General features: G+C 41.4%; 1 protein-coding gene across 2 annotated transcripts in view; it reads right to left on the reverse strand.

The window, feature by feature from the left end:
• Window positions 1-1,146: 1,146 nt before the first annotated feature.
• The window catches only part of LOC309362452 (voltage-dependent L-type calcium channel subunit alpha-1S-like), a 39,001-nt gene continuing 27,395 nt past the window's right edge, over window positions 1,147-12,752 (reverse strand). For both annotated transcript variants that reach the window (XM_081931805.1, XM_081931804.1), the window contains 10 exons: window positions 12,261-12,357; window positions 11,223-11,325; window positions 10,116-10,217; window positions 9,452-9,576; window positions 7,845-7,973; window positions 6,682-6,890; window positions 5,110-5,177; window positions 4,525-4,628; window positions 2,948-3,073; window positions 1,147-1,806 (listed from right to left, as the gene is read on the reverse strand). In XM_081931805.1, the coding sequence (XP_081787931.1) occupies window positions 1,642-1,806; window positions 2,948-3,073; window positions 4,525-4,628; window positions 5,110-5,177; window positions 6,682-6,890; window positions 7,845-7,973; window positions 9,452-9,576; window positions 10,116-10,217; window positions 11,223-11,325; window positions 12,261-12,357 (1,228 nt within the window). In that variant the 3' untranslated portion in view covers window positions 1,147-1,641. The remainder of the gene's footprint in view (window positions 1,807-2,947; window positions 3,074-4,524; window positions 4,629-5,109; window positions 5,178-6,681; window positions 6,891-7,844; window positions 7,974-9,451; window positions 9,577-10,115; window positions 10,218-11,222; window positions 11,326-12,260; window positions 12,358-12,752) is intronic.

Raw genomic sequence — 12,752 nt, forward strand, 5'->3', positions numbered from 1 at the left:
AGGCACAGACAAAAAAAGAGGTTATGGCTATATTATAAAGTCATAGAAAAGAGCACTGGGTAAGATACCCTTCCTCAAAGTTTTCACACACCCCATGTGGATTGAAGAGCTAAGCTAAGTGCAGTGGGTAGACTATAACTCAAGAAGAACCATGTTCAAATCCTCCCATAGCCTTGAAGATCACTGGATGACCTTAAGATGGTCACGTCTGAGGCTGTGGGATTTGTTTACTTCTGTTATTTCATTTATATCTGGTAGCATCAGGCTCTAGAGAAGCTGTCTCTGGTTCTGACTCATACTGTCTTTGAAGATAGAACCATAGTCAGTGATACTTTGCAGCTCAGGATTGCATCATACACTTTCAGATCTGTTAAGATTTGTTGTCCAGCTCTTCAGATTTACAACTTTGTATGGCTGTCACTGTGGCTCTAGGAATTTAGTCCTTGCGGCAGTAGAGGCATGACTAAGTCAACATTTTGCAGATGAAAATTTCTGAAACTCATTGCGCCCTGAAGGATTGCTTCTTCCCCTTTTCAGTGTTGCTGGGCCCTCTTCATTATTTCTTCCATTAATTAACTCTAGAAACACACAGGGAGGCAATCTTGGGGGCTGCACCCAACAACAAAATTCCTTATACATATAATTATAGAATTCTAATTCAAAGACCAGGACAACTGGTAAGTTTGAGAGCAATATATGTTTAAAGACAGTGTGAATCAGAACTCCGCAACTTTTCTAAGAGCCAGACTTTCAGAGCATTCTTGACTTGCCAAATCCCTAGCCCAAACTAGGGATTGTTTATGTGATTTAATTAAATATTCTGATGTGCAATTATTAGTGTAAAGCACTATAACCCAGGAATAATGTGGGCTAGAATTCTAAATGAATTCACACTCAAATCTTCCAATATCTGTTAGCAGCCAGCTAGATAATTCAGAGGCTCTGCAAAATTCAGCAACAAAACCCTTCAATCCTGTTTTTGAGGTGTAGGTATGTGAGAAAGTGCGTAACAGTGTTTAGATTTTAACGCTGTCATTCTATTGCTGTGTTTTTATTGCTTTTACCTGTTTGTAAGTTGGCCTGGAAAGTTTTTGGTTTTTTTTTAAGTGAGGTGTAAATATTTCAAATAAACAAATAAAATAATCATTCCTGGTTCTTTCAGTTTATTAAAAGTGCTAGCTTTTCATCATTTTTACTTTCTGTTCAAAACAATGTAATCAAAGGGCACTTTTGAAGATGTTTCCCAGAGGAAATAAATTCGCTAGGTAGGAGGGATCTTTGATATTAAATATTGGGAATATTTGGTGATCTATCATCTAGCTTGTATGCTGTCGATCTCATGAGAGCAAGGAGACCCTGCTGGGAGAAACACCTGAGGAGTTCTATTTCTAAAAAAAATCTCCTCCTTTGACAGCCAAGGAAAATAGGTTTCCCTCTGCCATCTTTTCCATTAGCTTGTTATGCTGCCGATGGCAACCAGTCAGGGATTGCTGTGAGCAAGTAATGCTGTGCTTTCATGGTAACCACCCGGAAGCAGACAAACGGGTAGCACTTTATAGCAGCCCTGCTGGGGAAAAAAGAGATAAGGCTGGGGGAAAGATCTCACAGTCTGGAATTTGGAATGGCTGTGCAATGAGCCTTTTACAAAGATGTATTTGAGTCGGTTTCCCTTCTCTTCAACAAAGCAGCCGCAATCTCCTCCACCTCAGTCACCTCCACCTGGAAGGCAGCAGCCATCTCATTTCTTGCCAGTTTCAGGAACGAATAGTCTTTAGCCAGGGATTCAAGTCCTCCAGAACTCAGAGCCTGCGGGAGAAGAAATGGAAGCCCATGCAATTAGTGTCAATGCATTTCAGTGGAAGAGAAACACCAAAAACAATGCAGAAAATAACATAGTTATTCCAAGACTAAAGAAATATGTCCTGTTCTGTATGGATCCATGCTAATTGTGGTGATTTTTCACTCCCATTTCCCATTAAGGACTGAATTCTCTGACATCCCTATTTCCCTTCTTCAACATCCCATTTTGTCCCTTCCCTTGACCCTGTCTCAAACCCCAACCACTTCCAATGAACTTGTGTGTGATGCCCACAGCTGTACCTCCTGCAATGATACATTGGGCAATAGATATTGGTCATAATATAGATATGGCACCATGGGAACGATTGTGGAACATGGTTATAAAATTTACAGCATGTTATGGTCTAAGAGAAAATTATATGAAAATGATGTATTGATGTTACCTAACACCAAGAAATTGGCAAAAATGTATAAATCCAAATCAAATAAGTATTGGAAATGTCAAAAGAAAGAAGGTTATTTTTATCATATGTGGTGGTCTTGTAGTAAGGTTAAAGCTTACTGGGAAATGATATATAATGAATTGAAAAAGATGTTTAAAATAACATTTGTAAAAAACAACAACAACAACCAGAAGCTTTCCTTTTGGGAATTATAGGGACAGAACTACCCAAACTGTAAAGAAATTTATTCATGTTTGTGACTACAACAGAAAGAATGTTACTTGGCCAAAAATGGAAAGAAGAAGTCCCAGCAAAAGAAGAATGGATACCAAAACTTATGGAATATGCAGAAATGGTGAAACGTACCAGAAGAATAAGAAATCAAGATAACAAACTTTTAATAAAAGAATGGAAAGAGTTTATTGAATATTTACAAACAAACTGTAAACAGATAAGAACACTGGCAGGATTATTGTAATAACCTACAGTTTTATAAGATCTACTTTATATTTAAAGTAGATGAATAAATGAGCAAATTAAGTTAATTTGGATATGCAGAAAATATTAAAAATAAATTTAAGGAACTGCAGAAAGAGGAGGAAGGACAACAAGTTTTGAAATGTTAAAAGGATTGTAAGATTATTGAAATGTATAAAACTGAAAATCATAAATAAAATACTTAAAAAAAACAACAACAGCTGTACCTCTTGGATGAGCTGAATGGAGGCAGGGGTAGAGGTTTCCATACTTCTTAGTGCATTTCCTTCATTGCTGCTTGTAGATGGTAACCCTTCGCCATCATTGGACTCCTGCTGTGAGCCAATGGACTTCTGTGGGGGAAATTGCATGGAAACAAGACCAGATAGATCTGAGTGGCATCAACCACCAGCCTCTTTATTACCCAGAGTGCAGCAGGCCCTGCCCCTGCCCCAGTGACCTTCCTTATTAAGATTGTTATCCCCATTGATCCTGAGGCACAATTTGTAGACGGACAGTGAGGATAAAGTGATTCTTGCCCATATTTTAAGAATTAAAATACTGTTCATATAACGTTGCCAGGTGTGTGCGTAAAAGACGGCTTGGATAGTTGGATATGCCATGATGCTTCCGCCCGCCCCTTTGAGTTTCATCTGATATTGGAAGAGGAAGTAGACAAAAGTGCTTATCCTCTAATGGAGATGGTCTGGCACAACCTCAACATCAAATGAATTGTGTTTACTGCAAGTGGGTGTATCCGTCAGGCACTAGCCACCTGTGTGGATGTTTAAGAGGGGATGCAAGACCCAATTTCCTTGAGTAGTCCAGATGACATTGCTGATATATTGAGTTCCATTTTCCCTGTGTTGCCCTCCGGCATTTTGTCAGAACTGATCTGTGGCAATTTTTTAAACTGCAAGTGCAATTGCAGAGTCAGCCTGTCCACTGTGAATAGGCAAGCCGCTACTGAATGTTTTCAAAGCTAATGTCCTTCAATTAAGTTTCTTCCTCAGTGGTTCTATCCTTTTATTGTTTCCTGTTGAGTGTGGCTGACATTCATCAATCCACAGAACAGTGCCTCTGAATTTCCCTTTATTGTCAGTTTCTGTTCTCATGTGAGAGGGCTTAAATTACTGATTTCCTTCCATTATTTTACTTTTTCCATGTTCATGTAATGAACTGTGTGTGTGTGTGTGTGTGTGTGTGTGTGAGAGAGAGAGAGAGAGAGAGAGAGAGAGAGAGAGAGAGAGAGATGGGACTTATTGTATGGAGTACAGTCACCTCTATTTCTGTTCCCCATGGCAGCCATTTTGTACCACTTTTATCAAGGCTTGAGTATTAGACCTTATTATTATAATCTTAAAAAGGCATACACACACACAGTGATAGACAACTGAAAACAAAACACAATAATGGGATAAATAAATAAAACCTTCCTCCAAGGTAACTGAAACTGAAATTAATGAGCAACTGAGGGTGGTTATTTCAGAAGCTGAAAATGACTTTTGCTGAGTGATGCTTAAATGCAAACAAACTTTACAGAAGGGTTTTGGCTATGGGCGAAGGCCATAGCTGGATAATATGGCACTATATTAAGTGTCGTGTGGAATCATATTAATTCTGCTTTCAGCTGATTGTGGAAAAGCAAACTTCAACAATGCTAAATCATTCTAATGGGACCGTAGCCCATATATGTCATACATCCTGTCTTTTGTTTCTGATGGAGTTGTATGGGGAACACTGAAAGCACAGCTTGGATTGTGGTCTCTTTAGCATGCCTAAAGTGAAGCAATGCGGCATTTACCTGCTGGATGGAAAACTGTAGTTCTGATTGGCTCTGGACACCATGAGCTGGCACCTTGCTCATTTTTCCTTTACGGTTTTTAGGCTGAATAGAGCATTTGCTGGCTAGAGGGGAGAGGGAAAAGAGACAAAAGGAATCAGAGATAATTACATTTTCCAAGTCTTAAAAAGTGATATTTTGACTAGACCCATGCCAGTTGCAAATGCTTTCATTACACAGTCTCCTTTGTCAGATCAGCAGTTAACCTCCTCCCACACTAACCTGAGTATAGGCATACAGTGGTACCTCGGGTTAAGTACTTAATTTGTTCTGAAGGTCCATTCTTAACCTGAAACTGTTTTTAACCTGAAGCACCACTTTAGCTAATGGGGCCTCCTGCTGCCGCCGCACCACCGGAGCACTATTTCTGTTCTCATCCTGAAGCAAAGTTCTTAATCCAAGGTACCGGTACTATTTCTGGGTTAGCAGAGTCTGTAATCTGAAGCATATGTAACCTGAAGCGTATGTAACCCAAGGTACCACTATATAGGGATTATGAGATTAGACTGGCCCTGGAAATCCCTTGGGCTCTTAGCAAGAACTCACCTAGGTCAGGTAGCTGATGAGATGACGGTAGGACCCTCTCTCTCACTACTTCATTCTCATACATCACCCTATGGAGCAAAGCACTGATAGTAAGTTCCAAGAAAATACCCTGTCCCAAACAACTATTAGTACTCTTTAGGGTGACCCAGAAGACTATGATTTTACATTAAAAAAAACGACCCAGATTTATTGACCAGACCATAGCTCTCCAGCACTTTCTTTTCCGTTTTCCAGTCTTTTCCTTCTCTCTCTGGACTCAGCTAGATTAGTAAAGAAAAAACGATTTATATGTGTTGTATATGCAATATAACATACCAGATGGTGCTGTGGAGTCCCGTTTTTCTCTACCTGTTTTCTCTGTTTAAATTTACAATGCATTTAACTGAAATGCTTCTTTGATGTGTCTAGATCCAGCCTGTGTGTGTGTACCACAGCTAAATATATGTATGCGATGCAATCCTCAAAGAGGCTTCTCTTTATGATGGTTTAAAAGTTTCACTCAGTACAGAATGCTACTTTCTCTCCGCAGAAAGAATTGAAAACATACCATGCATGCTCTGGATTCCCTATCCATCAGTTTAAGCTTTCGGAAAGTTGGGCGCAACCTATTGCCACCTGTACAGGTATATCCCAAAGCATTTCTAAGGTTTAACATCCATGCACTAAGTTACCACTGCAAGGGCATACAGAAGGGCATTCTCATGGGTGTCCATCACTTCTGGAATGCTCTTGCCAAGAAAGCTAAAGCTCAGCACCTTTCAGAAGTGATCAATATGACTTCTCTATTTTGGGTGGGATTTTGGTGACAAGAAGGTGTTGGGTGGTGTCCCTTATGGTGGTTAGAGGAAGGCACTTTGATAACATTCCCAGGGTAGAGAGAGAAAAAAATTCTTCATTTTTTAACAAAGGTGGGGTTACCAGTAAAGGCAGGGGTAATGGTGTATTTTTTTAAAAGAACCCTTATGTCACAAGAATATAAGAACAGCCATTTCCTTTTGCATAAATTTACCTGGCCACAGCAAGCCAGGCCAGCATGTTCTCCCATAATGCTTCATTTTGAATGATGTCACGCCATAACTTAGTGTTGTTCCATATGTATTATAACTTGGGGCGAGGTAGTGATGGTATCCTCTACTGCTGCCATCTTTCCCCCCCAAAATAGATCAGGAACATCGTGAGAGAACGTGGTAGCCTAGCTAGCTACTGATTGCAGCAGTTCTTGGCTGCTTCAATCAGCTGGGAAAATTTCTTTAAAATGAAGGAAAGTGGGTTGTGTGTTGTTGTTTTTAGGGTCGCCATCCCAGCCTTTACTGGTAAGTCACCCTTCCTCCATTTTTTTTTATAATTCCTGAATACTAATTCATTTTCTTCCCCAACTTGCCCACCCCAATTCCCCCACTCAGCAATCAATGAAAAACTTTTAAATAAAAGCTTTAGCCCTATCATGTTATATGGGGGCTCAGATACTGTGCAAAATCCAATCTTAAGTGGTCCAATCTCATGCCAGAATCAGCCCTCTGAAAGGAATGCTACTCTCTCAGCTTGTTATGCTCTTGGTTTCTTGGGCTTTACCCCGTTATTGCATTGTTGTTGGCGTTGCTGTTGCTGTTGTTCACGTTCCCACTCCCTCCTGGTGGGAAGTCGTCAAGGAATACAGGGGAATCCAAATCTTCGCTTCCCATCTCGGTGAATTGTAGAGGTCTCTGGCTAGCCACATGAGGTGGGAGCGGGCTGCTTGGTTCCATGAAGGTGTCAACCTGGCCAAACAACCCCCCTGTCCTCTGCATTCAAGGGCAGGGGAGAAAAGAGAGGAGGTTGTTATTTTGGTCTTTCTTAAGCCCTTTGTGTTCCAGCTGGGGGATGGAGGGAACAAGATCGAGTTAATGAGAAAGCACACATTATATTTAGGGGCAAACCAAACATTATATTAAAAGTGTTTTAAACTACCACGTTTACAACTACCTAATTCAGGCTTCCTCAATCTCGGCCCTCCAGATGTTTTTTGAGACTACAATTCCCATCATCCCCGACCACTGGTCCTGCTAGCTAGGGATCATGGGAGTTGTAGGCCAAAAACATCTGGAGGGCCGAGGTTGAGGAAGCCTGACCTAATTATTTTAAAGGGTGGACTCAACCTACCTAGTTGAGGTTCTCCATATATAATATTTTACTTGTGTTAACCAAAAATAGTAGACATTTTAAGAAAATCAACTTTCAGTGTGCACATTTTATTTTGCATATAAATACACACACCACAGAAAGCTTCAGGACGCCTCAGCTTTATTTGTTGTATGTTTCTTTAACTCGACTCAGGGTGCTTAACCTTGAATGATGGCTGACAAGGAGCCACAATCTGAGGTAAATGTGTTGGGTGTCTCACATAATCTGTGGGGGTCTCAACTTCCTCTTAGGTTAGAATTCCACTTCTGCTTTATCTCCTCCACCCACCATTACAATGAGTATTCTGTAAGAATATAAAAGACCACTAACACAAGTTTCGTCAATCAAACAAACAGAAAACAGAATAGCACAGGTGCTTCTGCTCTTTAACATTCAACCAAGGAAACAAAACTGAATGATGAATGATAACTTCACGGGGAGACAAACGGAGTGGGGAATGGACTCATTCTGTGAGGGGAGCACTGCAAGTGTGTCATTGCTGAAGTTTTCAGCTGAGGGTTAAAAAATATATTGGATGCCCATTAAGCAAACTTTATAGCTGTGCTCATACTCACCCTATAGATGCCCTCCTCCATTGCTGCCTCAACCATGGCTCTCTCAAGTTCCTCCTCAGCCGTCAGATCCCCAGAGATTGCTCTTTTGATCTCAGGAGCTGCTTCCTCTTCAATGGTCCTCAGGCCAGCCTCATTGAAACAGCACAGAAATGATTATCGTTGGCAGGGACCATTCATGCCGGAGAACAGGAAGTTAAGGTGTGACCCAAACCACCTTCTCCTAAGTCATGATGACTTTCCTTCCCATGAAATTAACATGGAGGTCAGGCTCTTACAGTATATATCCCTAGTCATGCACAGCTATGAACTTACCAGCTTCACAATGTACTGTGTATAAAAACCAGTGCTTATGTTGACAGGGGGAACGCTCAGTTATGCTGCACCACACAAGTGGGTGTGACATAGCTGGCGGGGGGGGGGAGTGAAAATTCACCTGAGCACAGCATTATAGTGGCATGTTGATCTTTTTAAAAAGTTCTTTTAAAATGTGCTATAACACCCTTAAAATTTTAAGCATAACTGTGTGATGACTTCCCCCCCCAAAAAAAAACCCCTACATTGAAAAGGGCAAATCAGAGAGAGAGAAAAATGCATGCTGCTAAATGGCATTGACTGGAAAAGTGCTAACAGAAAGCATTGGCTTAGACACCCAATTAATTTCCACACGCATCAAAACCATGCTTCTTCAAATGCTAGAAAGCTCATTGCCCTACAACCACCCTGTAAACAAATCAGAACAAATGCACAATAAAGGCCAGATATCATCTAACCTCTGCGTAAGCTTTGTGCAAGAAAATCAGGATGGATGCTCAATAAACAAGTTGCCCAGAGGAACTCTAAGGCAATCTACATATGCAGATACTGTGCTATTGTCCAATTCTTTCCCAAAACAAAAACAAAAATGGATTTCCTGAAACTGAAAAGAAGCATGGGGATAACACACAGAAACATTTGATGGCAGTGGATGTGTCCAGATGGACGTTGATTACAGGATGGACTTTACTGGGTGCTGCCAGATGGGTGTTTATTGTAGGACAGCTCCTCATGCATGGCTTGCTTTCTTTTTTTTAACTGGGTCCACACAATGTTGTTGGTATCAAAATGTCAGACCATATTGTCTCTCCTCCACCCACCATTGAATCTGGATTTCCTTTTTCCAGGGAAAATCTAATAAATTACAAAGGCCAGTTACAAGGTCTGTGGATAACCCATTTGCAATATCAAGCCCTTGCCTGTAAGCACCAAATGTCATTCAAATGTCCCCTGTAAAGTGAATGAACCAAGAGCAGCAATTCCAGAGGAAACCCAAAGCATGAAAAATTCCAGAAAGATTTGTCCATAAGCATTTTGTGGGAGAAGATGGGGAGAAAGGGATAATAATTTCATGGAAATATTTGCAAAGAGATTATTTTGTTTAAAATGCCAGCTCTTTAGAGAATCCCAAAACAGGGCCATGAAAACTGCAAACAACTGTGTCACAGTACACCTGAAATCTGGTGCGTATGAGAGAACCCAAAGCACCTCCGTTTCCTTCTCTTCTTTCACTCCATTATGGGCTGGAAATCTTTCTACTCTGCTGGGTCAAGTGTGTTCCAGTTCTCACTTACCTGGATTTCAACAGCATTCTTCTTGGGCCGGTATCCATAATACTCTTCCTGGCGCTTCATGAATTTTCTGAAGTGCTCCTGGATGAGGAAGGTAGCGTAGAACTTGCCCACGGTCACCTCATCATCTGGAAGAGGAGTAGGCACAAGTAGACATTAAGTTTGCTCAGCAAAAGAACCCAGCCAACTTGTATGCATATGCCAGGCTGCTTGAGAACACAAACAGGAGATTTGTGAAATGCAAGTTGTAGAAAGAGGTTTGGAGATAAATATATATATGAAATAGTTGCATTCTATTCAGTGCTTTCTTTACACATATTTGTTTTGGTAAGCCTATCCAGGCACACAGAAGTTGACATGTTTTAATCTCTTTTTAGATTACAGCTGATTTTAATTATTATTTTTAAATGTTTTTAATTTCTTGTTTTAAACAGTTTCTATTGATAATTTTGATATTTCTTGTAAACGTCTCGCAGCGGTTCTCAACCTGTGGGTCCCCAGATGTTGTTGGACTACAACTCCCATCATCCCTGAGCTCTGGCCTTGCTAGCTAGGGGTGATGGGAGTTGTAGTTCAACAACATCTGGGGACCCACAGGTTGAGAAAGGCTGGCTTAGAGTTTTTGTTAAGGTCAAATGACATTTAAATAAAGAAATTAAGAACTTGCCTCCAATTGGTGGAATGACTTGATCCAGGAGCTTCATGCTGGTTCTCTTCCATATTTTTTTAATAATCATCCTTAACTCTTCGTTGGCTTGTTCAAAGTTACCTGCAAAAGTACCAACCACTTATATGAAACTTACTGCATCAGATCATTGGTCTGTCTTATCCAGCAGAATCTACAATATACCTACATCTCAGGCAGATATCTTTCCCAGTTTCTTACATGAGACACTTTTTAATTGGAGGTGCCAACTGATTGAACCAGGTGTTTTCTTCATGCAAAGCATCCATGCATGGCATTGAACAAAACATTGCCAATAAGTCAGCCACAATGGTTTATCCTATCCTCCTCATTGTCTGCCCTCAGACAACAAGTACTCATGCCCAATTAATCAATGCTCTCTTAATTAATTCATTAGCATCCCTTACAATAAAATCTCATCATCTCCCCCACTTCCTGACATACCATTGTACAGCCTGGTACTTGGGGTGAGATCCTTTTAAATCAAACATTAGCTTTATTGTGGGCTTGCTGTCCAGATTTGTTAAAGAATAGTTGTTTCTGCTGCTCTTTTGGGGGGCTGCTGTTGCATTGCATTGCATTGCATTGAATATTTTAAGCTGCTTTTAGGTGTCTCCAGACCAGATAAGGCTGGCTACAAGAACAACAACTATAGCAGATGTTGCTGTTTTTAATATTATTGTGCTAACACAGGTAAGTGCTTTCATTTTTATCAACCCCCAGGTGGACAAAATCCTTAATATTTGCCTTTGATAAAGCTTAGGCTCCTTAAAACTCCAGAAGCGGCATGGAGTTGGCACAGCTCCACGATGAAACTACTTATGCTAATTTAAAACAGATGAAGACCTGACTCTTGGAGGTCTTGTGATTAAATGCACCAGAAAGGCATTAGTTACTGTTGATTTATGGCATCATCTGCTGGGCCTATGTAATCACGCAGTAATGGATTTTGAGGTCAGCAGAGCTTCTGCTGACATATAAGGTGACTAATGTTCTTCAGAACTTGTGAGATGAATAATGGCAGCTGTGGGAGAGTGCAGAGGAGTTATTCGGGAATGGGTGTAGCTATTGATACATTTCATCTCTTACCTTCTGTCTTGATCTTGAGAGCCGTTCTCACCAGAGCAAAGAGTGTTGCATTGAAAGTGACTGTGCCGTCACTATTCAGGGGCATATTCATGCTCACCAAGCGCTGCAAAACACACACAGTGTCAGAGACAATATATCCCAGGTTTTTTTCAGACAGAGCGTGCTGAAACTCACTTCTGGCACCTCTCAGGTGGGCGCCATTGTCATTATATGAGAACAAGAGTTCATGGTGAGTTCTGGCACCAATTTCCCAAAAAATAGCACTGAATGTATAATTTACATTCACAAACAAACACACTTGGAACACACCCATATGTCCCATACCTGAAGGAGCGTCTCCACGCCCATCGTTCAGCCAGGACACTGAGGTCCAGCTCCGAGGGCCTTCTGGCGGTTCCGTCACTGCGAGACGTGAGGTTACAGGGAACCAGGCAGAGGGCCTTCTCGGTGGTGGTGCCCACCCTGTGGAACGCCCTCTCATCAGATGTCAAGGAAATAAACAACTATCTGGCTTCTAGAAGACATCTGAAGGCAACCCTGTTTAGGGAAGTTTTTAATGTTAAGTTTTAAGTTTTATTCTGTTTTTAGTGTTCTGTTGGGAGCCGCCCAGAGTGGCTGGGGAAACCCAGCCAGATGGGTAGGGTATAAACAATAAATTATTATTATTATTATTATTATTATTATTATTATTATTATTATTATTATACTGGAGATTACCATTATTCATTTTCTTCAGTTTATATTCCACCTTTCTCAAGTCCTGGAACCCAAGACATCCAGACACTGAGCAGACCTAGACCTGCTTCACTTCAGTGAGATGAAGGTCTTGTGTGCCCTTCAGGCCATACCCAGGGAGTCTTGTCCTACCCTCCATTTGAAAGATAGCATTAAAAACACCAGTTCTTCATTCCTTCAGTTTAAAAAAATAATCTAGTGCGATAAGGACTGAATTTTGTACAGGGGCCACGGGTTGGAGACTAGGACACGAACTCAGACCTAGTTAGGACTGGTGAAGAAACATTTCCTCAAGACTCCTACCTTGCAAGCCACACGGTGTGGACAAAACTTCCCAAAGCCCAGGGGAGGCTGGATTCGTCTCAACAGAGTCACCACATCTAGATGTTTGATGCGGCCCCTGAGGAAGAAGAAGAGACAGCCATGTTGCAGAAAATGGCACACAAGTTTCTAGCTCAGGGAGCTGAAGAGACCACAATTCAATTGTCTATTTGGACCATTCTCTTATCCCAGTGAATGCACACACAGCCCCTGCTTATTTTCTTGACATGGTGATGAAGCATACTATTAAACCAGTGTTTCCCAACCAGTGTTCCGCGGCACACTAGTGTGCCGCGAGACGTTGCCTGGTGTGCCGTGGGAGGAAGGCGGTCGGGGGGGGGAGTGGGCGCCGCACGCACCCGTGTCAGGAGCCAGCACTTACCTCCCACGGTGCAGGGAAAGACTGGAAGAGCGTCGCAGCAACGCGCACGTGCAGAGCAGCCGTAAAGGGAGGCGTGTGGGTGGAGAAAAGGA

Source organism: Podarcis melisellensis (genome assembly GCF_964234715.1).
Source record: "Podarcis melisellensis genome assembly, contig: HAP1_SCAFFOLD_337, whole genome shotgun sequence".
In the NCBI taxonomy this organism is placed as follows: domain Eukaryota; kingdom Metazoa; phylum Chordata; class Lepidosauria; order Squamata; family Lacertidae; genus Podarcis; species Podarcis melisellensis.